This window comes from Equus przewalskii, chromosome 5 (assembly GCF_037783145.1).
Source record: "Equus przewalskii isolate Varuska chromosome 5, EquPr2, whole genome shotgun sequence".
NCBI classification, from domain to species: domain Eukaryota; kingdom Metazoa; phylum Chordata; class Mammalia; order Perissodactyla; family Equidae; genus Equus; species Equus przewalskii.
The window spans coordinates 40722932-40748968 of record NC_091835.1 but is presented as its reverse complement, the minus strand read 5'-3'; the positions used below and the strand labels follow the sequence as shown (position 1 = coordinate 40748968).

At 45.8% G+C, this 26037-nt stretch overlaps 1 protein-coding gene across 4 annotated transcripts in view; it reads right to left on the bottom strand.

Annotated features, from left to right (window-relative positions):
- The window catches only part of ETV6 (ETS variant transcription factor 6), a 223319-nt gene extending 198663 nt beyond the window's left edge, over positions 1-24656 (bottom strand). Inside the window, exon 1 of one of the 4 annotated variants that reach the window (XM_008513529.2) lies at positions 24323-24656. In XM_008513529.2, the coding sequence (XP_008511751.1) occupies positions 24323-24355 (33 nt within the window). In that variant the 5' untranslated portion in view covers positions 24356-24656. The remainder of the gene's footprint in view (positions 1-24322) is intronic. The other 3 variants (XM_070619113.1, XM_008513530.2, XM_070619114.1) reach the window with 3 other exon arrangements.
- Positions 24657-26037: the final 1381 nt, after the last annotated feature.

Below are 26037 nucleotides of genomic sequence, written 5' to 3'. Positions count from 1 at the left end.
CACCTGAGGGCCACAGCAACAACACGGGCTTAGGGGGAGGCAGAGGGAGAGGCAGACTGAGTAGTGCCACTACAGCTCCAGCATTTCCAAGCCAAGACTAAGAAAAGGGCATAAAGCTTGCATGCTCCATTGTATATCACCCTACCCGGCAGCTCCCACTCCCTAATGACTGTTTGCAGTCATGTCCACAGCCATCACCCAGCCTGGCCCCACTCCAAACTAACAAGGAAAGTGACATGAACAAGCAATAAATGGCAGAGACTGTGGCAAGAAACACAGGGCAAGGAGTAAGACAGGAACCTTCAACTTGCTTTCAGTGACTTTTTCTTTACAGTATTATTTCATTTAACCATTTCCAGGTACACATAGCTCCTCCTTAACTGTTTTTTTCTAGGGAAAAAAAAAAGCCCCATGTCATAGCTTTAAATTAACATTTCTTTTGAATGTACAATATGTACTAACTAACTTTAGAGGGGTATATCATGAAGTTTGGGAGGGGCGTTTTTCAAAGGATTGAAATGCATAAATGCCCCTGCTCAGCGAAATATAGCACTTTTCAAATACTTTTCAAATAGAGATTACTACGAATAAAGGACGTCCAAGGGCTTTTCTGTTTATTTGTTTGCTTGCTTTACTTTGGCCCTTTGTAGCAGAAGTACAAATGGTGATCTCTATAAGGTCCTGTCTGAATGCTTTCTGGGTAATTTTGAGATCAATGTAAAAACACCTGGGGGCTGCAGATGACTTGGTGCAACAGAATATCTAAAAAAAATCCTGGTGTTCTTGCTCCTGCGGTAATAAACTTTCATAGGTCCGAGAACTAGGCTCACCACTGTGCCTACTGCGGGGTCTGTGACTATCAATAAATATGTGCATGCAAAAAGCCAGGCCTGTCCCAGGAGCTGAAGGAGGGCCTACCTGTACCTACATAGCCTGTGACACGTTCGATGCCTTCAATTAGTGTTGACTGAGAGGCTGCAGCTTCCCTGAGACACTGGCAGGCTGTGGCCTTCATCAGACTACCACCAGGTTCCCCACCACTCTTAGGCAGGGACATGGTCTCATGGTCACATGCTAGCAGTGAGAGAGTGGGGCCGAGCTTTCTCCCTCCCTGCCCCCTCACCCCCATCATCACTCCAGAGATGGACATTCATGCTCTCCTGGAAAAGAGGAGTAGGAAGCAGCTGGCTTCCAAATGCAGAGTTTTACAACCAGGTCATCGTGGGGAAAACACCAAAAACAAACCTAAAAAAATCCCCTAGGCCCCGTGCCACAGCACACATTTTAGCAGGGCCGCAGAAGGTGCCAAGTAAAGGGTGTTTCCATTTTCTCTAACTGGTTCCGGCACATCTTCATTACATTAAAAACATTATCTCCTCTTTAAATCGTAAACCCTTGAGGACAGGCGCTCTATGACCACTTTTGAAATTCTCCAACTTGGAGCCATGGTACTAATTAACAACAATTACACATAAAAAGAAAATATTACTAGTTTTTCACTTGAAACGCCCGAGCTTCCCTTCCTAGGTCACTGGCCGGCCATCTGCTCTCTGGCCCAGAATTCCTGCTTTCCCTCTTCCTCCACACGCCCATTTGAACATCCTCTGGCATTTTATATTGCTATGTCCCACGGCCTGTGGAACTAACAAGCAAGGACTTCCCAAAAATCAAGGCGAAAAAGGAAGGAAGCTAACGATCTGGCCACGCGAGCACATACTCTTTATTGTTTTCTGGATTCCGCGCATTGTACTGGCTGGGGTGGTCTGCCAGTCCCCAAGGAAAACGCCAACTGACTGTCAAAGAGCCATTACTGTTGACTTGTACCTTTTAGAGGAAGGTGGTAGGGAGGCCAGTCTTTCTGAGCAAAGAAAAATTCTCTGGGAGAGATTTGCGTTGGCAGAGAAATAAAAACTACACCTGCTTCAACCAAATTCCATAACACGGCCATTCCATTCCTGAGTTTTATGACCGAACCACATTCACAAGTTGTGAATCGCTGCCAAAGGCCAGTTTGGAGACCACGGGACATTGTCTGGCTGGGCTGGGGGAAAGGAAAAGATCATTCTAACAATAGTCACGGGCAATATCTGGCCAGGATCAAATATGGGACCGTTAGGCAAGAAAACAATTGAAAATGGAATACGGCAAGGAAATGAGACAAGCTCTCTTATGTAAGAGATAAACCAATATATTTGGGACAACTCAACTATTAAATTTGGAGAGCTTGGGAGGAAAAAAATATTGACTTGTGAAGGAATGCATTCATCCATCCAACATAGTTTTCCTCTAATCACTGCTCCTCAGACACCTCATAGTTGAGCTTCATATGAACTAAAAAGTTTAAGGTTTAGACCTGCTATGACTGCCTTTTCACATGGAGAACTCTTCCAAGTCTCTCAGTCACTAGGGCAGCAAAAGGTTTAATAGCCTAACAGTAGCTTCCTTTCCATACTAAGATTTCTTTTATTCTGGTTGGCAAAATGAGCTCTTCTCTCCTACGTCTGCCCACTCTCAAGAGCTATCTAGATTTTTTTCCTCACAGACATCCCCAGATCGTTTCTCAGCAGAGTAAACTCACCTCACATCCTGCCCCACCACATCCCCTCCTTATTCACCACTCCCACCTGCTCTGAGAGCTGCCCCTTCCGCAGTCTGGATCAACACCCTCTCGTTCACACGCCCTCAGAACACTACAGCTTGGCACGATCGGAGCCACAAATGGCCTGCTGCAGGAGCAGCTACACAAATACCCAGCTCCAGCAGCTGAAACCCTCTCCCCTCCCCTTCTGTCACTGAATGTTCAAGTTCAAGGTTAGTGAGAAGTGCCAGATTTTAGAGTCTGGAAAGTCCTCCAGTCAATGAAAAGGCTGAGGGAATGCACAGGGCTTTCTTGTCACACAGCCTTCCCACAGCAGTAAGACGGCACTACCTTGCGTTCCTGGCTAATTCAGGGTTTTCCACATAGCAACTGCTCTGGCCTCTTCCAAGGTTCTGAGCAATGATGCTCACCACCTTCCTTCCCTCACCGCAAGGACATTTTACTTCCAACAGGAAGCTCAATATCGCTGAGTGGCCCGTCTCCTTAAGACACGGCAACTCTGTAATAGCAAGCGTTTCACACCAGTGACCCCACTGTTCACACACTGAGGGTCTGTGAGATTTTAATAAGGTGGCTGTCCACTATGGGGACCATGGTTTATTGGCCATACTGCTGATCCCCTCCTAAACTCTCCTTTAGCCCTGCATTTTGGTGAACAGCACTGTCTATTGTATGCAAGCTTTGTTTCACCCCATTACCAGAGGACAATTGTATTAGCCATACGAGTCTGAGTTCCTATGTTACTTAATTGCTACACTGCTGTGTTAACGAAGTTAGGAGGGAGTTTGGCAAGAGCGTACATCACCTTCATGTACAGATATTTGTGGTTTTATTTTTCCTTTTGCCAGCTTGCCTCTTTGTTTCTATTGCCTACCATCTGCCTTTGAACGATCTAAGTGCGAGCAGATAGATTTTATTTGGAGGATGAAATGCTTTGAGCTCATCCTAGAAAAGCATTTTCATACACTGGTGTTCAGGCCATTCGCTGTTTAATAGGATCTCAGAGGCGATTCGGTTTGGGTTGGGAGTCGGTTTCTTCCCGTAGCCAGAATGCATTGTAACATAAATACCTCGTGATCACATTTTTTTTTCAGAAGGAAACAGGGTGGCCAGGGTGCCAGAACTAACTTCTCACCTTAAACTGGGCCCTGAAACACCCATGGGAGTGCAGGGGGTGAGACAGGGGAGCGGATGGTGGGTTACGCATATGATCTATTTCCTACTCATTCTGTCATTAATTCATTCTGAGTTTACAGAAAAAAAAAAGACCCAAACACGAAATATTCAAGACCTTCTGAGTTTGTGGTTTTCTTTACATGACCAAAAAACACCCAACTGAAAAGTAAATATGTTCACTCAGTTTACCTGGTTGAGTTTTTCAATTTTTCATCCGCACTAATCAGTGATTTGACTTGGACTGATCTGTTATGTTGAACATACAGCCTAAAATTAATAAAATCAACTGCTGACTCAAAAATCAGTAAGCCAGCTGGGAGACAGAAGACCTGGGTTCTAGTTTGGGCCTTAGCCTAAAATTCCTCAAAACTGTAGCTCTCAATGTCTAAATTCTGTTATTCTAATGAGCATCTGCTGAATATCAAGTGCTCAGCAGTCAGAACTGATTGGGTACGCATCGTGATGTTGCCTGTTCCATCCTTCATCATTGTGACAGGAGACCCGGAGCACTGGACAGCAGACCGAAGTTGAATGAAAGAGTCAGAAAAACAAGGCTTCCAATTCAGGCCCCTCTTAAACAACTCTCAGACTAGAGCAGCAGTCTTGAGCTGGAATCCCAATTTCTACCCCAACTACCAAACCCCACTGGACTCCCAAGTCTAAGTTGGTGAGTCCTCGCTGTTTTGGAATTGCTGTGGAGGCTAAAACTGAGTTCTACAAAAATCCACAGCTCTCTCCTCTCCTCCTTTGCAGGACCATTGGGATGCAAGTGGGGGGACGGGGGGGTCCCAGTCCTGGAAAGGAGAAATCCACAATAAGCTTTAAGGTTTTGGTTATTCCCATCACTTCTTAGGAGCAAGATAGATTTTTTTTTCTAGTAAATCAAAATATATATATTTACTGTAATGTGATGTAATATATATTTTTATTAAGATTATGATAGTTAACAACCTCATGAAATTACAGTTGTACATCATTATTAGTCATGTTGTAGGCGCACCACTTCACCCCTAGTGCCCTCCCCCCACCCCCCCTTTCCCCTGGTAACCACCGATCAGTTCTCTTTGTCCATATGTTAACTACCACCTATGAGTGGAGTCATACAGAGTTCGTCTTTCTCTGTCTGGCTTTTTTCACTCAACATAATACCCTCAAGGTCTATCCATGTTGTTGTGAATGGGACGACTTTGTCCTTTTTTATGGCTGAGTAGTATTCCATTGTATATATATACACCATATCTTCTTTATCCAATCATCAGTTGCTGGACACTTAGGTTGGTTCCATGACTTGGCTATTGTGAATAATGCCGCGATGAACATAGGGGTGCATGGGACTTTTGGAATTGCTGATTTCAGGTTCTTAGGATAGACACCCAGTAGTGGGATGGCTGGGTCATAAGGTATGTCTATTTTTAACTTTTTGAGAAATCTCCATACTGTTTTCCATAGTGGCTGCACCAGTGTGCATTCCCACCAACAGTGTATGAGGGTTCCTTTTACTCCACAGCCTCTCCAACATTTGTCACTTTTGGTTTTGGATATTTTAGGAGCAAGATAGATTTTAAAAAGCCAGAACAACCCACAATCCCTGCCCCCTCGCCTATCCCTCTCCAAAAAGTATACATGACTTTAATAAAATGCTAGCAGCTCTTTGTTTTATTATAAATGATTAAAATTCTGAAAAGAACATTTTTAAAACCCTATAAGGCAGGTTTCAAAGTGTAATACTTAGAGAAATGTCATGCTTTAGGTGGAATAAAACTTCACCTACTCCCCTCGCCTAATATTAAAGCTAATAAGGGCTACGTCTCATCGACAAAGAGAGAATCAGTATGGATGTCTGGCCTGGTCTTAGAACTGCTCTGCTAAGCCTCCTCCCTAAATCTTCTCCTCATTATTTTTAGAAGAATGAGAACTTCTCTGTTTTCCTTCCCAAAATGATGCTGCTCTGTGATGGGGTATGACTCAAACAGAATTCCTCAACTCCTTCCATCCCTTCCCAGAACAGGCTATGTTGCAAACAGGATGAAACTGCCCTGACACAGAAAAATATTACAAACGGGGAGTACTGAAAGGTCAAAGAATATGGCTACCTCCGTCAAAGTCTGACTACGAAAGCCTATTGAAAGAAATGCAGTTTCACTACTGAAATACAGCACAGCACACATTATAAACTCTGCTATAAAAATGAGAAAATTATAATTCCCGATAGGCTAATACTGTGCTAGTAATGTATCATAAACATTAAAACTCTTAACATACAGAACGTAATTATTCGTTGTTGAAATTAAAGCAATAATTATAATAATTTCTAAGGTCACTATTTGAAAAAGTCATACATTTAAACTGGGTTTCTTACCTAAACTGAGAGAGACTCACATACATTACAAAGAAAAGAGTAATTTTTAAGCTTTTACTCAATAAGAATCGCATGAACTATTCCTCAATTATTATAAATTTGAAATGATTGTTACATCAGAAGCTGCCAAAAATCTACTTTTCTTCTCCTATTTCTGAAGGGCATGCTTGGTAAAAGTACCAAATACTCACTCTTACGTCTTTTTAGCAAATTTAGGTAATGAAAACTGGTATAATCTCTAATTAACAGGAATATCAGTATACCCCAAAGAACAAGAAAACCTTAAAGGGGAAAAGGAAACAATAAACTACGAAATGAACAAAACCAACGTGAACAATTAAACACGAAAACAGGTATCTGGAGAAGGAAGACGACTACGGTAGAATCATCAAAAAGCAGAGAGAGGGGCAAGAGATGGTGTGAAGATGAGCCGGTGGCTACGAGGGGCACCAGGGCCCCCAGCCCTCGGATGCAGCAAACCTGTCTCCAGGGAACTCACTTTAGCACATCCTGTTGTGAAGGTTCACAAGCCAGACGTTAGGTGTGGGAGGCTTAAGAAGGCTTAAGCTTTCTATTTTGGGAATGTGAATGAATGCATGATGAAATGAAGAGGAAACAAATTTATTCTAATAAAGAAAAAGAAAGTTCATACCTGAATAGAACATGGAAAATGCTCCCCAAAATAACTTTACAGAGGTGAAGGGAAAAGGAAGACTGGAGGAAGATGAGGAGGGAACCAAGGAGAGGTGGGGAAGTGAATGGTAGCGCTAAGTGGGCTAATAATAGACAGAAGGAAGAAGTGCACCACAGGAGATAGAGACGCCAGGGAAGAAACGCAGGCTGCGAGCCTGGGAATTGCTGCTAATTATCTTATTGCACAAGACGCAGCAAAGCCAGGGCCTTAAAAAAAAGAAAAGAAAAAGTCCATCTCCTCCCCACCGCCCAGCTTCTTTTAGAAGTCACAACACAAGCTTGAGATTGGCAACTGCGGGCCTTACGCCAAAGAATCCTACTATTAGTTGTGAACAGTATTTTGATGTTCTGGGAATGCATATGGGTTTGATGTGGTGGAGGAACTAAAACAAAGCCCAGGAAAAGGGAAGCGAGTTTACGAAAAACTCTTTCAAGATGTGCGTGAATGCACGTGTGGGTGTGTATCTACTTAGACCCAATTTCAAATCTCCTGCAAAGGGAGAGCTGCAAAGAGTTGGTGAGGGTCGGGAGCCATGGCCCTGAGTTCAGTACAGCACAGCGGGGGAAAGCCAAGGGCAGGAGCACATGGGGCAGCTGCCGTTAGGCTGCTGGCCCACAGAGTCCAACATCCTGCTTCGACGATGGCCAGTAAGGAGGCGTGTGCTTGTGTATGTTTGCTTAACAGAGGTAGCACACCTGGCTGGGCAATTGTGCAATCTGATACCACAGGGGGAAAATTTCTTCCTGATCTCAGCTTGTGATCAGATTTTGCCCCGAAGCAGAAAGCTTAAGTGTCCTTGAAACTTTCATGCAGAAGAAAGACAAACATACTAACTAGTCCTTCTCAATATCAGCTGGGGGTCGTAAAAATAAAGTGCGGAAAAGATCCACGGTCTGGTATCTTTGGTCACTGAGCGTTACCTTTGCCACACTGGAAGACAGGTCAGAGGTAAGGCTGTTCCTCAACAGCCCTGATTTCACACAATTCTATTTTTGATAAAAGTAATATGTTAAAATATAACAGCATACCCTTTTGTAAAGCTTGCCACATAAATGAAAAAGAGTAACAAGTTCTTTATCAGGGGCTGGCCTGGTGGCGTAGCAGTTAAGTTTGCGTGCTCCACTTTGGCAGCCAAGGGTTCGCAGGTTCGGATCCCAGGTGCAGACCTACACACCGCTTATGAAGCCATGTTTCCACACATAAAACAGAGAAAGATGGGCATAGATCTTAGCTCAGGGCCTATCTTCTTCAGCAAAAAGAGGAGGATTGGTGGCAGATGTTAGCTCAGGGCTAATCTTCCTCAAAAGAGTACAAAAAAAAGAAATTTCTTTATCAGATCACACATCACAATTTAAGGTTTGGAAAATATGGTAACTTCTGTTGGGGGCTGTGTGCCCCTTCCATAGCTGCATGGCACTTGTTATTCCATTCCTATTTACATTTCAACAGCTCACTAAGAAGTGTCCTGAAATTTTCTCCTAGGCAGGTCAAATTTTAAGCAACTTCAAGTGAAAACAATGACTGACAGCCCTAACATAATCACGGAGGTTCAAGAGTTTGTTCTTAAGCAGGTTGCTAGAACTAAGACCGTAATTCCTCATGGAACTAAATAGGGGACAGTCCCACAGTTAGACTGTGACATACTAATTATCAAAAACCCTAGGTCCCATCAGCACAAAGCCCTAGGTTCGTGTGTTCCTGGAACAGTAAGGTTACCACTGGGTCCTGTGAGGCTGGTAGAAAGAGAGAGGAAGTGGACAGGGAAGGAAATGGCCTCTGTATATCAAAAGCCTTGGCAGAGGAGATGTTGAGCAAGGACACTAACGGTGGGAAGAAACTTGACAGCAGCGCATTGTCCAAGTATGAGTTGTATAAGGTGAGTGTTCATAAGAAGGCACAGGCACACCCTTAGTGGCCACTCTCTACCTTAGCAGCTTCATAAATGTGTATTTTCACTAGGAACACACAGGCCCACGCTTTGCTGCTCCCTAAGGAAGCCTACATCAGCATTCCTGTAACAACTCCCGACTTGCCACACTACCCCTCTTGGAGCCTATCTGAGAGAGGCAAGGGAAAACCTGGACTCCCTGCAGGACAGAAGAGCCTGGAGTAAAGCAGCCTGGAGACAGACCCACCTGTAGCCGAGATGAGATCAAGCCCAGGCGGGCTGGCAGGCAGCTGCAGCACGGGCCTGAAAAAGAGAGCCCCTGGCAGGTGGCCAGGAAAACTTGGCTGGTGACAGTTTGGGGGGAATAACTCTTACTGGGGTCTAGTTGGGTTCAGGATGTTGAAACTTTTCACATATCCTGATGCCTTGAATCCCAGCTGTATGTCAATGGCAACAAGAGTAGGGAGAAGATGAGCCATTTGGGCTTGTGTGGAAGGCCCAGGTGTGTCTGCTTATGTCTGAAAATACCTGACTTCTCCCAATTGGTTCATTTCACACTTATCAGATTGTTCATGACCATAGTACACTCCCCCAATAGTCTCTTCTTTAAGCAAATAGCATTGAGTTGTCCACTCAAACAGAAATGTGGAGGCTGTCACACCATCCATTAGACATGACTTTGAGTTGTTTTTCTAGTTCTGTGGTACACTCAGGTGTTCTCACTTGTTTAGGCCTTCAGGGCAAGACACTAGGAATAAAATAAGAGCTCCAAAGAGATCATCTCAGATAAGTGAAGAGGAGAACATGGAATCTGGAAGAGAACGTTGAAAAAAGTTGACCCAAGTGCAGAGTCAGATTCCTCCCTTTGCTTGGAAAGGCCATCACTGCCTTCAGAGAATGCACAGAAAGCTGTGCTGCTCTCTCAGGTTATCTCTACCGACCAACTAGAAGAAGAATGAAGTGAGGGAACAACTGGGAGCCCCACACAGTGGTGACAGGCCACTGGTTCCCAGAGTATGAGAGTCAGCAACGCTAAGACCGCACACGGCCACAACAAACAGCCATCGGCTCTCTCTCTCCCTGACCCAGGAGGCATCTTGAGCTGAGTCAAGAAAGAGGATGGATTGGTGAATAAGTTCATTCCTTTGGGGCTGCCCAAGCTTCTTTCTGCACATCCAGTCTAAAGGTTCTCAAGCCTTTTCTCCAGTTGTCTACGTTCGTCTCTGGAAGGCGTGCAATCAGGAGGAAAGGAATGAGTAGGTGCTGTGTGTACCTGTCTGTGCAGTGCTTAGGTCTCACAAGAGCCCCTTTGGTATCCTGCCATGTGGTCCTGACACTGCAACAAAAATTGGGTCTCTACCTTTCTTCCTGCCTCTGCCTTCAAGGGGTATGTGCTCAGGATTCCAACACCGCTAGGTCTTCATCTTACATTTCTCTTACTTATCACAGAGCCCAGCACTCACTAAGCCCATAAAATAGAAACTTAATAAATACTTGCTGATTTAAAAAATTCTATTCAACTGACATACATTGGACCTCCTCTGTGCCAGATGCTGTGAGGACGCTGGAGATACAAAAATAAATCCATCAGACTCCTGCTGTCAGTGGGCTTTCACTCTAGTTAGAGGATAATAAACAATTAAACTGTAACCGGATCATTGCCAATAGCAGGCATGTTCAATGAGCTGTAGGATGCCGTGCCTGTCAGCAATAGGGAAGGCTTAAGAAATGGGCTTCAGACGACAAGTTGGCTACCAGGCAGAAAAAGAATCAGGGGAAGACTCCAGGCATAAAAGTTCATTATGCGGTTTGGGAGGAGAGCAGGTATTGCTTGCAACATAATGTGGAGGGGGAGGTTGGAGATGATTCTAGAAAGGCAGACTATACAGGGCCTTGCATGCCATGATAAGGAGCTAGGTTTCATCCTAAACTGGAGGGTCAGAAAGGGAATGATGTGATCAAATTTTTATTTGCAAAGAATCATTCTGAGCTGGACTAGAGGGTGTAGGGAGTGGAGACAGGAAGATCAGATAGGAGACAACTGACAAGTCTGGGGCAGGAAGGCAGACAGTGTAGTCAGGATGGAACAGAAAGGATAGCGTGAGAGATACGGGCTGTGGAGCACTGCAGCAGATTGCCTTTCAGGCTGGAGACAACAGTACATCTGCCCTCCAGAAGCTTATGATCCAGTAGCCCTAAGAAACCACAGTGGATGAGTCAGTGTGCCATGGACCACGGTCATCACTCACTCCCCTTAGTCCTGGATGCCTGTTATGACAGCACTGGCTTAAGTTGGCCTTTGAAGAATGACAGAGAGGTGACTTGGCAGAACTATTCATTACTATCCTTCTTTTGGCTGTTCTCCCCTGTGATTCGCATCCTGAACAGTTTTATTTAGCTCTATCTTTAGGGTGTAAGACTCTCAGACGGATTCTTTAAACAGAAACCTCCACCGAGAAAAGCTGCCATCTTCTCTGACATTCATTCTGCTTATCAACAGCTCTTGGCAGTACCTGACCTACGTGGGACAAAAATAAATAAATAAAAACAATAATAATAAGGCTTTGCCAGGCTAGCAAACTGATCCCGTCAGAGGATTATAAGAGACACCTGTTTTTTAACACAGCAGCTGCAAACACAGCAGAAGCATGGCATCCTAGTAACCAGAAAGAGTTCTCATTAAAATCCAATAGTAGCAGAAACTGGCATGGACCAATTTTCAGCAATTTCATCTGAACGTGAAAAGAAGTTCAAATAAGATTACGCGCCCAATAGGAACCCGGCTTTGCTGAACTTGGGAACCTGAATGACAGTTTGCTTATGGGAAGGTGATCTACCTATTCATCCAAGTATTCTAAATCCTTAAAGCAGTTATTATATACGTAGAGTATTATCATGAACATACTGAAGCTTTTTGAAATTTGGTTGACTCATACATGATGGTTGACCAAACACCTCCTCATTTAAGGCAGCTTAAAAACAAACCAGAACGTAGCCCAGTGTAGAACATGGACACTAACATAGGAACAAATAAACAACATTTAAAATTATCTTTTCAGTTCATTCACCACTGAAGACACACACACACACACACACACACACACAGAATCTACCAACATATAAACACCACAGGCAAACTACTTCATAGCTGCAATAGGTACACATGACCTTTTCAGACCAGACCAGGGAGATGCTCTTAGAAACAGCTTGTTAACAGCCCCTCACATTACTGTTTAACAATCCGTTTATAGCCCATCAGAAAGCTAACCCTCTGAAGAGATATATTTCACATCTACATGTAAGGTTTCTTTGCCACCAGGCTGGGGTTTGTGCAATGTTTCACTCTATAAGCTAGAAAAGAGATTATACCACAATTTCTGTGACTTCTGATCCTGCGAGCATGCAACAGATGTGCAAATATGCAGAGTCACAAGGACAAACCCTTGGGATAAAAGGAGAATGATGCCCAAGAAAGCCCAAGCCATACCATAGAGTCCTGACTAGCACTAAAAATAGTGCATAAAGGCGTGGTGTCAGCTACCCTCTCGCTGCTCTCCCTAGAACATGATAATTCTAACCTCCAGTGCTGATTCTTAAGCTTGAGCCTTCAGTAACTTTTTGAGGAAACCTTTCCCTGACCCAGAGAAGGCACTTCCTAGGCTTCGGAGTGTGGAGCACTTTCAATGCACTTCAATTACGAGGCCATTAACTCACACCAATGCGAACGAAGAGTGAACCTGAGATTGCGAATTTCCCCCCAAAGCCGAACACTTGCGCCCTGGGGACACTAGGACCACCTGAGAGACTGCCTTTCTGGCAACTGGTATCCCAGAAGCCCCTGAAGTGATAAGCATGATCAACTGCCCAACCCAAAATGCAGCCAGCTGGACTAACACTTCCTTGCCCTGCCTGGGGAAGTGTGCAGCCAGAACTTCCCCCAAAGAAGCATAACCTTGTCAAACACAGGCCCCATTCAGAGTCCCAAAAGATTAAGAAAAGAGAACCCTAAGACTATGAGAGCCCAGGAAGAATCACCAGATACGAATTGGGAGCCAGAGCTGTGAAGTGAATTCTTCCCCATAATCCATTTGGCGTTCAGCCTGGCAGTCCACAAACACGCATCAAGGCAGAGTAACTGGATTTGCCCTGGGCTCTGAAACGTACCCAAAGAAAAAACAGAATGTGTCATGAACTCACGTTCACCTCTAACCTAGATATAAATGAACCAAGAGGCAAGAGGACCACACTCTCACCCACCCACACCTCCTCCATGGTGAGATTTAAATACCACAGCTGAAATAGAAACGTACACAGAACCATCTTTCCCTTAAATCGGACTGCTCAACACGATGGCTAACCACAAAAGCACACACGGGCACCCCCCCTACCTTAGAGAAGCTCCACTTGGCCATTTTACCAAATTTTTCAAAACAGACACATTCTCGGAAGAGCCTGCTAACGTTAACACTGACTTGTGCCCCTGGGGCCATCTCGTCCCTCTCTGCTGGAACAACAAGGCCTTTTAGTGGGGTCTGCTTGGCTCTCTCTCTTTTTTCCTTCCAGCATTTTTAAGGTTCTTTTCCTTCTGAGGCCTTGTCCCACCTATCTCCAACGAGAGCACACTGCCTTGCAGCCAGAGGATGATAAATAAATATCCTGCCATTGATGTCAGTGGCTCCTTGTTCATTTTCTAGGGGAGGTAGCTTAGAAAAGCCAAGGGGCCAGGAAGGGTGGGAGCATGTATACTAACAGGTGCCCTACTTGAGATGTAACTGAACACCTAGGTCCCTCCGCCCCATCTCCCTGCCTGTCTGGGTGAAAGTTAAAGATACCCTTACAGCATGCTGAAAAAGATTAGAGGATCATCACTCCAGCCTTGCTCTGCTTGCCAACATTCCCCCTGGATTCCATCGTGTTCAAAAGCTGTGTCTGACCTGCAGCTGACTCCTGCCTGCAGAGGAGCGCACCCTGACCACCTAACTCAGAGCCCTGCTAAAGCACAGGGCCTCAGAGACGCAGAAAAGCAGAAGGCAAAACTCAGAAGGCGAGCCTTTGTTTCTCTGGTTCTCCGAGGGTAAAGACCTACCTTTCCAATTGGTATGGTCTCTCCTTGCACCTCACCCTAAAGTATTCGAGTCAGCAGACTACAGGAAGGACTAAATGGCATAAAGTCAAAGAAGGAGCTGGCAGCTTTCCAGGGGATTTGAGATGTAGTCAGCCAAATCAGGTCATTCAGGTCTCCAAGTCGGGGAGAAGAGGAGACTTACCCAGACTGGGGATCTACATTACTCAGATTTGATCCCTAAATGACAACTCTCTCACCCAGTTCACCTCACTTCGAATACGGACCAGATCAAAAGATGCAAAGTGAGGGTGACTCCTGACTTGCTGGCCCCCCTCACTGGCCCTTATTGTCAAGACTGGTGAGTCAGGAGCGTCTGGGGTTCTACCCTGCAAAGCACAAGTCAAGTGAACTCACAACACGGATTTTTTAAATCTCTCAGATCTCAAGTTAAAAGGAGGGCACAGCAGCTACGAAATGCACCAGAGGTCCAATCCTTCAGATTTCCCATTTCCCAAAACCGAATGTGCCAACTCTGCAGCAGGATGTTGAACATGAGGACACAACGAGGCCCAAAGAAAAGAGAACTCACTTCTGCCCCTCGGGTGCCCGGCCCGTGATCACCAATCTATACAGAAAAATACAGGGCTGAGTCAGGAGACACTACAGTGTGGTTTGCTCCGGCAGGAGTCTGATTTGATGGTCAAGGATAGACTGGGAGAGACAAACGGGCTAGCAGTAACAGTGAATACTGAAGGACCCAGCGCTGAGAGATGCTGCCTTCCCTCATCGGAGCTCCTCAAAGCAGTCAAGAAAAGCGATTAGCAAACTCCCACTTCCCTTTTTGTAAAGTCTCTCTTACAGTTCCTCCTGTCCACTCCAGTGCAGATCTATTTATCCGAGTATTAATCATTAGCCTTGGAACAATACTAATTCTAAATTGTCTCTGGACCTGGATTCTTCATTAGAGACCCCAGCACTGTTTCCGGCTACACCCGCAGCAAGGCGGCCAATCTGAGCCCTGCCTCTTTCTGTCTTATCGCTCAGCAGCCCCACAGCCCCAGCTGCCACACCTAGACCCACACTTTCACTAAGGAACAAGGGGAAGTGTTAGGGAAATGGGTAACCAGAGACAAACAGGCTGTTCTGTGGGGTTTGATTTTTTTTAATACAAGGCTGATTTCTATCTGTAGCTCATTTCTTCCAGGAAATACGTTAGAGTCAGCATCTCATCTTTGGTTACTGCTTCCTCATATATAGGGGATGTGCGTGAGGCAGGGATTACTGACTTCATCATACAGATAAGTCTTCAGGAAGATAAAGTTACACGGCCTGTCATAACCCACTGGAGAGGGGACGAGGCAGCTAAGAAGAAAATCACAAACTTTCACTTGTGTTTTCTAGGAGGAGAGCCGAGGAACGGTTTCTCTCCAAACTGTAGCTCTTTCTTCAATAGTCTGAAAGTGCCCACACCTGCTTCATGGGGTCGGCGGAAGAGGCAGCTAACATTCTCCCCACTACTCCTCAAAAAGGATCACTTCCCAGTCTATATGTCATCTTCTCATTGGACACGTATATACAAAGGAGAACTCAGGAACACATTTTAGGTCCACAGCAAGAGAATACAGCTGCTGAAAACAGATCCTTCAATCCCTTAACATTTACTAAAAACGAAGGTTCCCTCATGCCCTGAAGTAACGAATTTGGCTTTTTCAAACTCTTCTCTATAAACTTCCACTAAGAGCCATCTACTCTCCGCTCTTGAAACTGGAAATTTACCACCCCCCCAGCAAACAGTGTCTGTTCTGTGGTCAGACAGACATGGAACTGCCAGTTAAACAAAAGCAGACTAAAGAATTGAGGTTCTCTTTTAAGTCTCGCCCCAGTCGCAAATAATAAGCAACTGTATGAACAAGCGGATCCCTGAAGAGGTTCAAATACTTGAGTGCTGAGTAATAATGCTAGTTAAGAGTCACTGTACAGTACTTCCAAGCTTAGGATTTTTCCTTTTCTTTCATCTCTGGAAACTTATTCAGAACCATACTAGCTGTTCCCTCAAAACTTGACTGTAAGATGCAAAAGGCATTTGTTATTATCATGTAATTGCAGTTGGCTCATCTCTCCCGCTGTTGAGGCTTGTAATTCAATTAAAGTTAAAATAAGAGCTTTGCTGAGCGCTGACTGAGTGACCCCAGCCCTGTGAGAAACTCAATGGGACAGTGACAAGAGCACTTGCTGGGACTCCGTCAACTCAGGAGGCCTAGACTTTAGTCCAGGCAGTGCCACGAACGAGTCATGGGAGCTTGAGCAAGACCATTCACATCTCTGGCTTTTGTATTCTCAACTGCATAATGCAGGCACAGACTAGAAAATCTCCAGGCCCTTCTAGATCCATAAGATGTGGAGGATCTATAAAGGGGAAGAAGAACTAGTTGTTTTTTTAACAGTTTAAGGCACTGTATTAGGCAATTTACATATCCCAACAGCCCTAAAAAACAGGTATTTTTATTACTACTTCAGATAAGTTAACAGGTTCAAGATTAAGATGAACAAGTTCAAGAACCAGGATTCACACTCAGTCTGTCTACTCCAGTGTCTGTGCTCTGCCCCTAGAAGTGTTCCGCGGTACGGCCATGACTGGACCCCTCTTCTCAGCAATTTATAATCCCCTTAAGAGAAATTGACGTTACAGAAAAGAACCAAAGAACAACACCAGCCCGAATGAAATGCAAATCAAAATCTGAAGCAGAGGTGATTGGAACTACGTTGTGGCCACACTGACATCACTGAGCACGTTCACTCAGAGCGCGCACACCAGCAGAGCGACGTGTCCTTTTCAGGTCATTCAGGAAATGAGATTGTTTTCCGTATGTCTGACTCCCACACACAAAGGGAAAATACCCCCGAGGAGCACACCAGGTCTGGGGAGCGTGCAGATTTACTGGATAGCTCTTTCCCGTCCTCTCCGGGGAGTAAAGTGTTTTTCGTAAGTCATTCGTCCAGATAACTGAAGCGTAGCCTTTTGAAACTTAACATTATTTTTATGCCAACCATTTTTGTTGGATAGCTTTCCAAAATGAATTGCATTATTTCCTCACTTCCTATATCTCACAAAGTTTGTCCTTAACTTGGGAGTCATAATTATGATCATTAATATCATCAGTCATCGTGTGGTGCCACACAAAGGGGTTTAACTCTCTCTCTCTACGAGTCCTCACGATGAACCTATGCTTTCTAAATTCTTGTCTGCTTTTTATCCATTTTCCCTGCCACAGTGTTAGAGGGACACGGCCCTAAGACAGAACCCCTGATTCTGACTCTGGCTTGGCTACAATGAGCATTGTGAGCTCAGGCTCACTACTTAAACGACAAAGAACTCAGCTTCCTATGTTTCATTAGAATTGGGGACTACGCTTCCTTAGTGCCCTCTTAGTGCCTCTACACCACATCTCTCTCTGCTGCCTTCCTCTATCTGCTCTGAAGACATGCCTCATGAAAGCCACTCAAATCCAGAAATTGATGGAGTCAGATGGCCAAAATTCCCTCTTCCTTCAAGTAAATTAGAACAAGGCAAGATGATCAGGTTATTAGGAGAGAGGAAAAGAAAAAAGATGATTCCTTTGGTCGTGGGGGACAATCAGGGAACATCTGCAAAGACTTCAAATAGATTCCTAGAAATCTCGGTTTTAAAGATGTACAGGGAGGATGGTTAAAAAAAAAAAAAAAGAACAGTGTGCTCACGAATTGTTTAAAAAGTTTTAAAGGAAAAAAAGTTGTGGAAGGAAAAGAGACTGACGAGGGAATGATGCAGATAAAGACAGCTAGCATGGAGGCAGGAAGAGAGGACACAGCCTCAGCCTGTCACCCACTGAAGAAGGAACAGTTAGGCAGAAAAAGCAGAAAAGAGCAGAAAAGCAGAGGGGGAAAAGAAAGGTTTCTGAGAAAAGCAAGAAAGGCCCAAAATGAAACCCATCAAAAGACTAAATGTCACTAGCGAATGTCAGGGATTGGTGTAAAAATGCAAGCTCTGGACATTCATTCCAAGGTGGGTAGCACCATGCGCCCACCTAGTCACCCCCACTACAAGAGGAACAGCAAGAGGAACAACGCACCTTCACAGGAAACCAGAGAGGGAAGGAGATTCCAGACCTGAGTAAACATCTCTGCCCACTCCATTCCTGCCTCTCGGCTTGGCTTATGTGACGCTCCACCATCTCCCCATCATGCTTAGTTTCCTCATTTTCTTCACAAAGATGGCTGTACCTGAGATTAGTGCCATGGAAAACACTCTGGAACTGTAGTCCCATGACATAGATTCTGGCCCCAGCTTTGCCACATACAGCCTGTGAGATCTTAGGCCAGTTCATCACTTAACCGCTCAGGGCTTCAGCTACCTCATTTGTAAAATGGGGTGAAAAACTGCACCTGAGGGAGTTGTGAAGAGTAAATGAAACAGTGTAGATAAAACACTTAGCACAAGGAGCAGCACGCAGCAGTGGTCAACAAATGATGGTGGTGAGGAGGAGGGGGGAGAAGAAGAGGAGAGGCAAGTGTAGGAGCCACAGCAACTAAGACAGCAGACCTTTGACCAGACAGAATTTAAAAAGCTCCCAAAATGCAAGTCTTCCACGGTTTTCCACGAGCATGGTCCGCAGGACTGAGTGAGCTCTTCCAGGAGTCCACACTGAAACATGGGCTAATGCCTTCCTTCGTCAACCCCACCCCCACTGCCTGAAGATTCCAGATCATTTAGACAAAGACCAGGCTGAACTGTAGATTTTCACTAGGAAGAAAAGGTTATCAAGCAAATTACCAGAGCAAATAGTCTATCCGTGATGATATTTTGACAGCGAAGGGACAGTTTCAAGCACATAATAGCTCTCATTTCTACCCAACAGATGATGTGGCACACAAGCCATTTTTGCCTGTTCACTGAGGCTTACCCTGAGATGCCCCAGTAAGCAACACTTTACCAGACTGGTTCCTGTACGTTCACAAATCAGTAAAAATGTGTTTTTAATAGGCCATAATTCTAACTTCTCACTAATTCAGTCTCATCTCTCCTCAAAAGCTAGGTTTGGCAGCAAACAGCCTTTAAGCTGAGCCCCTTTTGCTGTGGGAACCCGGAGTAAACTCACACTCATTCTATTCAACAAATACACACAGAGATTGTTTTTTTTACATGTCTAACAACAAATACAGCCATGAAGGACTCTGCCAGAAAACAAACTCCAGCGCTTTTTCTAAAGTAGCTTTCACAGAGAAAAATCTGTCATTTGTGTATGCCACACCGTAGGGGGCTTCATTTGACACCGATTCACTCAGCTGGGAGATCCACACCAAAGGGAAACTTTTGAAAATCGGTAAGAGAAGGCAACTGCTCCTCAAGTTACTTCCCCCATCCCCTTGCCCTCAACTTTCCTCAGTGTGAGTAAATGCAGCTCAAGTCAGACTTAAGAATTTGTTTTAGTTCTACCTTCCTCCGGTGCCCACATTTGGGGTATTTTGCCCCTTGACTTACCCATGCTAAGGAGGGAAGCTACTTCTCTAGGACCAGCTGCCATGTTTTTGGCTGATGTCATTTGAGGCAGAGAGCTTACTATGCATAAATGAAGGTGTTAGTTTGGCTGCCCCTGGGTAAAGGAGCCTATGGCCCACTCAAGGATTTCTCAGAACAGGCCCTGATAACAGGCCCAGTGCCCTCAGCCCAAAGCAGAAGTACCAATCCCTCACACACTATAAAACAAGTATTGCTGCATCCTACCCATCCCATCTTTGGGTATATAGCCAAAGAACTCAAAGCAGGATCTCCAAGAGGTATTTGCACACGCATGTTCATTCACCCCAGTATTATTCACAACAGCCATGAGATGGAAGTAACCCAAACGTCCACTGATAGATGAATGGATAAACAAAATGTGGCATACACATAAAATGGAACATTATGCAGTCTTAAAAAAAAAAGAAGGCCATCCCGTCACATGCTACAACACGGATGCTAAGTGAAATGAAAATAATGTATGACTCTACTCATACGAGGCATCTAAAGGAGTCAAAATCATAGAAACAAAAAATAGAAAGGTGGTTACACAGGGCTAGGAGGAAGGACAAAGGGAAATTAGTGTTCAGTGGGTATAGAGTTTGTGTTGCAAGACGGAAAAGTTCTAGAGATCTGTTGCACAACAGTGTGAATATACTTAACATGACTGAACTGTATACTTAAAAATAGTTAAGATGGTAAACATAATCTTTTTTACCATAATAAAAAAAACTGCTGCAAATAGCAGTACAAATACAATTCCATCAAGCCCTTCTTCCCTCATCCCTACTCCTACTGCTTCCTCTTCTCACAGCTAACAATATACCCTCTCGGCCCAATGCTCCCTCCACATACCATCTTCCTTGGCACATACCTCCGTGCCCTCACACCAGCTGGCTTGTGATTAAAATGGACCAAGCTAGGAAGTGCCAGAGAGGGTGCAGCCTATTGGATCGAATTTCCTGGGCCTTTTATACATGATACACCAGGACCCGAGCAAACACGATGCAATGGCCCGAGAACCAGGAGGCCTGTGTTGCTCTAAACCAGGTTCGGTCATCGATCAGCTGAAGCAAACCATTTAGCTCTCTGGACCCCCTCTCTATAAAAATGGGAGGTTGAGCCAGGTTATCTCGGAGGTGTTTCAACTCGGAAACTCTAAAAGTTGCCTGATTCGACTGTCAAAGCAACTGGCCCGCTAATCTGAACCTTCTCAAGTCATTCCTCCAGCCCCTTGTATCTTTTACTCAATTCCTTTGTTTGTTTAGATACAAAAGCAGTTTTTGGTAATTTTATCAAACTAATAAAACATTATTATACCAAAATTCTACTGATAATAATTTTTGGATAGACACCAGGGAGTGCTCAGGTCTCCCTGAGACAGCAGAGTGGCCCTCGTAAATACTTCATGCAAGTTAGTGGAGAAAGGGGTTAAGTCACCCTGAGGTACACAGGGACAGACAGGGGAAAGGGTGCTGACCTCATCCCGTGCCTCACTCCAAATCAAACATTACTGAGAAACACTTCCGTGCCAGGTGCCAAGCTAGGCACTTCGGCACAAAGATCATCACCACCAAACCCAAGGAGCTCAGAGTCCAGTAGGGGAAAGGCAGAGTCCCCCATTCGTAGCAAAATGAAAAGAGAGTTCATTCTGCTAAGGAAGCCCACCCGTATGGAGGGTAGGGCCCCAGACGACCAATACAGAGGGCAGGGAAAAGGGGACCAGGCAAGTGCTGTGACCAGTTTTTGTAATCTGGATAGCCCTCGCCGACCACAGCGCCGTGGCAAGCCTCACGAAGAACTGTCTGCTAGGCCATAACCACTTTCCGCTGCAACTTGGCTGAACTTAAAACTGAACAGGTGATTTGAAGGTGAAGGCCAATGATAGAAAAGGCAGCCTTTTCCTTCCTCCCGTGACCAGCACAGTCAGCCATGCAACCCTCTGAAAAACAATAGTGACTTTTTATGTTACTTGACCCTGTCCTTAAACTAAACAACCCCAAATGGTCCGAAATAAAAGCATTTTTACTCCCATGATGAGAGTGCCACGACACACGAGGGGCAGCCCCGTGCAGAGTGACAGTGGGGCTTGGAGATAGTTCGGGTGACCTTGGGCTGGTCAACTGCCTTCTACTACAAAATGTGTGTCTGATATTAACTTCCCTAGGTGATGGAAACATGCTTATAAAGCAGAAAAGAAATATCAAAGCTATTATCGGGCATTCATTGTCAACCGCCACCAAAGAAGTGATACATACAAAGGTGTCACTGACTGACTGATTCAGAAACTTTCACTTTGGAAATTCCACCTAAATCGTACGCTATTCTTTTCTAGTAGAACAGACACTGCTCAGAAGTAAACAAAGTACTTCCCTCTATGGCTGCCTCTGGTCAGGCTCCTCTGTGCTCCATCACACCAGCTGCTGAGGAATTTACTGCCTGCTGACCAGCTGCTCATAAGCAATGAGAGCAAGTGACGAAGGTTTCAGGAGTGGAGAGGAGGAGGGAGGGAAATCTCGCCACACACAGAGAGCCTTCCACGTCACATGTCTTCAGTATATCAGATTCATCAGCTCATCCTTGAAAGCTCTGACATTCATTCTCCGCTCCACAGAAAAGTTTATTGTTTACTGGACTCTAGAAGCAATCCCAGTACTTCCTTGTGGGTTAGCAGCAAACATTTTTTATTATGCAGTCACTGTACCACATCCCAAGGACTAAATGAAACACTGTGCACATCACCAGAACAATTTCAGATGACATGGAATAATCCCGGTCCTTGATCTCCAGTACTTCTTACTGGGACCTTGTGAATTAAACGAACGCTGTGGAAAAATACACTTTGCATATGTGCACCTAAACATATACACAGTCTCAGCCGACAGTCATATACTGCTTCCATGAACAACAATCCAAAATAAAAGTGATCCTTTCACCACTAGCGAAGAACATTAAATCTATTTTAATTACATAGAAATACACAGTTGTGAAAAGAGCTACCACAAAGGAACCGAGAGGGTCAGCAATAAGGAAAAGAATATTACGCAAACTACAGATGCAATTTTTATGTCACAGTTAGGAAAGTGTTTTGTTCGGGTTTGGGATTTGTTCTGCGTGTGTGTGTAAGGAAAGGGGCGGCTGTCCTCTTTTCTCACTAGAGTACAATGAAACCAGCCACTCGGTGGCACTTCTGCCAGCTGCACACAGACATAAGCCCATCAGAAGAGTGGGGATATGCAGTCTCCTTAGAAGAGGGATCAAGAAAAGTCACAGAAAGGATTGCTTTTTGTTGTTTTCAGGCTAAAATTACTGCCCCATAGTTGATCCAGATTTTCCTAATGTCAGATTTATTGCCATTGAGCTAAATACAATTTACTTATTTAATATTCTATTACTTAGTAACCTCTGTTTGTGTTATGGAGTGTCAAATAGATTATCCATACCGTAGGATTTTCCTGAACTCACTGTAGAACCTAATTTATGCAGCAAAATAAACTAGTCGTGAAGTACCCTAAGTTCTTCATTCTGACACCCCCTCCACCACAGACGTACTGCTACCCCTAGATACGGACAAACACAGAAGCCGGAAAGTTCCACGGGGCATTTTTGTTAGGTAAAAACAAAGAAACCCAACCCACCTTTTCAGTTCACATTAGCCCAGCCTCAAACCCATGAAAATCTTCCCTGATAAGAAACACTAAAATCTGAGTCTATCTATGAAAACCTCGTAATCGAATATGATAAAACAGTTTCCTCTAAACAGATCCAAATGGAAAAGCAGTGCTAAACCAGGAAAGGTTTCTCTAATTCCCCATAGATGAAGAAAACAGGTTATTTGTGCATTGTTTCTGCAAGGTCCACTCAATGAACAAACACATAGTAAACGGGCCAAGCCCAAAACAAACTAACTTCGGCAGCTTCAGCCTCTCACAGAAGCTGAAGGCTCTTCCACCTGGGTACTGACACAACAGTGAAAGGAATAAAGGGCACAATAAATGCAGCGATGGGAAAAATAACTGGGGGAGATGGACACATTATTCTGCCTCCTCACGGTGGCAAACTTTACAACAACTTTTTAGAAGCAAAAAACCGCAGAAGCACCAGCCTTTAGAGATAATATACATCCACATACACAACTACCTGGAAGCCAAGTGCTGTGTTTGCAAACATCCCCCATCCCGTATTTACAATACTGCAAAACACGGCCAGACAGCCAGGAGATTTCTCCTCTTAGATATCCTTTCTGCACTGTCAAACAGGGAAGGTCATTTTGCCTGGTCACTTAGATAATTCTCTCTCCGCCTGCATCAGTAGAGTTTTCTACTTTGGGATTGCTCAACTTTCATATGCATCGGAGTAAAATAAACATTCAGCAACTTCACGCACCTTGGTTTAAAAAAAGAGAGCGAGAGAGAAAGAAATTCATTGTGCAATGCCCAGGAAAAGCTGACACCAGGACTGTCTCTCCGACAAGCGCTTGCAATTACAATCAGAGGAGGGGGGGAAAATCCTGTCTAATCAGACTCAGGGTGTCCTTAAAAAAAAAAAAAAGAAAGAAAGAAATGATTCCATTCTCAACGGGGGCTGGAGAACTTCTTTTCTATGGAGACCACCCCTCGGGAACAAAAGTTATATTTCAGTCACATGTTGGGAGTAGGAGTAGGGAGCAGGTTTTTTAAAAAGCGCACTAATTACGGGGGTGTTTTGCAGTTCCAGAGACCACTCGGGTTCCTCCTGACCAATTGTCACAGGCATTTCATTGTCAAAAGAAAGGGGGTGGAGTGGGGGCCGAGGAGCCGATGGGGGCTCAGCGGGGGGGAGTAGCAAGGTTAAACTAAAGGGTACAGCAGCCGCCGCGAGCCGCATCTCCTTCTCTGGCGCCCCAAATAATTTACTGCGAACAGAGCAACTGCAACAGCCCCCTCGGAAGAGCCCAGCACGACTGCCCTGGCCGGTGCAGCGCAAGGTTTTCGAGCACGGAGAGGGAGGGGGAGAAAATCTTTACCTTAATGCTACACTGAGCAGGAGTCTCAGACATGTCTCACAGCGAGAGAGATCAGGAAGTTCTCAGTTTTTTTCCACTTTCCTTTCCTCTCCCCAACCCAGAAACGCTCCACGGCCAGCCGGACGCGGTCATTTAAGAAGTTTCTTCCAGCATCTCTCCCGGCAGCCGCCCCCGGGGTCTGCGAGCGCGCGGGGCGGGGCGGGGCGGCGCGGCCGGCGGAGTTGGGTGCGCGGGGCGGCGGGGGCGTGGGAGCCGGGCCCGAGCGCGGCGGCGGGGTCTGCAGGTCGCGGCGCGGCGCGGCGACCCGGGGCGCAGCCCGGCCGGCCTCCCGCTCTCTCCTCCCACCCGCGGCCGGCGCCCCCGCCCCCCGCCCTCCCGCCGCTCTCCCTCGCTCTCTCGAATGTTTTCCTTCCTGGAAGAGAGAAACTGAAAGGCAGAACTGAGAAAGCTCTTTGCTCATTGATCTTGAGAGTTTCAGTGCAGAAACTGACGTGAATTCCCAGCACTGAGCTCTGCCTCTTAAAGGAGCCACCAGGAAATAAAAGCTCGGGTTACAGCCCGGCATCGGGGAAATAAAAGCCGGCCGGGGGGGAGGGGCGGCGGCGGGAGCGCGGGCGGAGGAAACCCGGGGGAGCGGGGCCGCGCGAGGCCGCGGTTGCTACCGAGGCGGGCGGCACAGCCCACCGCAGCGCGGCCCCCGCGCGGGCGCCCGCCCTCCCCGCCGCCGGCCCTCTGCCGGCCGGGAGTCCGGCTTCCGAAGCTCAGCCAAACAGTCGCCTCGCTCAAGGAACACACGTTTAAAAAACGTTACGCAGGGGCCCCAGGAACCACAAAACAGGTTTTATTAAACGCCTCCCACCTTCCCCAGCTCCATCTCCTAGAACATTGAAACGCACAAGGTGTTGGGTTTTTCCTCCTAAGCGCAGACGCAATGAAAATAATTAGATATGAAGGGACATTCCGGTAAGGACGCGGAATCCAAAGGAGGAAATAAAACAATAGCCTTTGTTCTGCTTCTCGACCGCTGCCTCTTTAAGAGAATCCACCAGGAAATGGGAGATCGGGTTACAGCCTGCACACCGGGAAATGTGGGGAGAGCGAGCGCCCGAGCGCGACGCCGGAGACAAAGCCGGGCCGCCGCGCCGCAGACGCAGGAGCGCGGCCGGGTGGGGGATTCCCCGTGAAGGTGGGCGCCCCGAAAGGCGGCGGCGCCGCGCGCGCCCGCGGGGGGATGCAGCGGCCGCGGGCGCTTCCCCAGCGGAGCACGCGTTCTGGGGCAAGGAAGGCGGCTGGGCAGTTATCAAAAGCAGTTGAGTTCCTTTTCCTGACCCCCCCCCCCCCTTCCTCCCAGTTTCGAAATCCGCTGTCCATTTAAAGAAATAGCGGCCGCTACCAACCGAAATAGGTGACTCGACTACGAAGTTGACAGGACGTATTCCCGAAGATAACACCCCTCCCCAGGACCGCTTCTCTGAAATCGTCATTGGCCGAGTGGATGACCCTAGGGTCCTGCCGGGGGAGGAATCTTTGGCTGGAAACACAATTGAAGGGAAGTTAAAGCCCGTGGGGCTGAGGGTTCTAGCCTTTGAGTACATGTGGTCTAATCACTCCATTATTTTTATTTATGGTCTTTTAAAATGCTCTACAGAAGACTGAGAACATTATAATTATGTTTACATTCTAAACCCTGCTAAATATATAGGAGTTTAATGTAT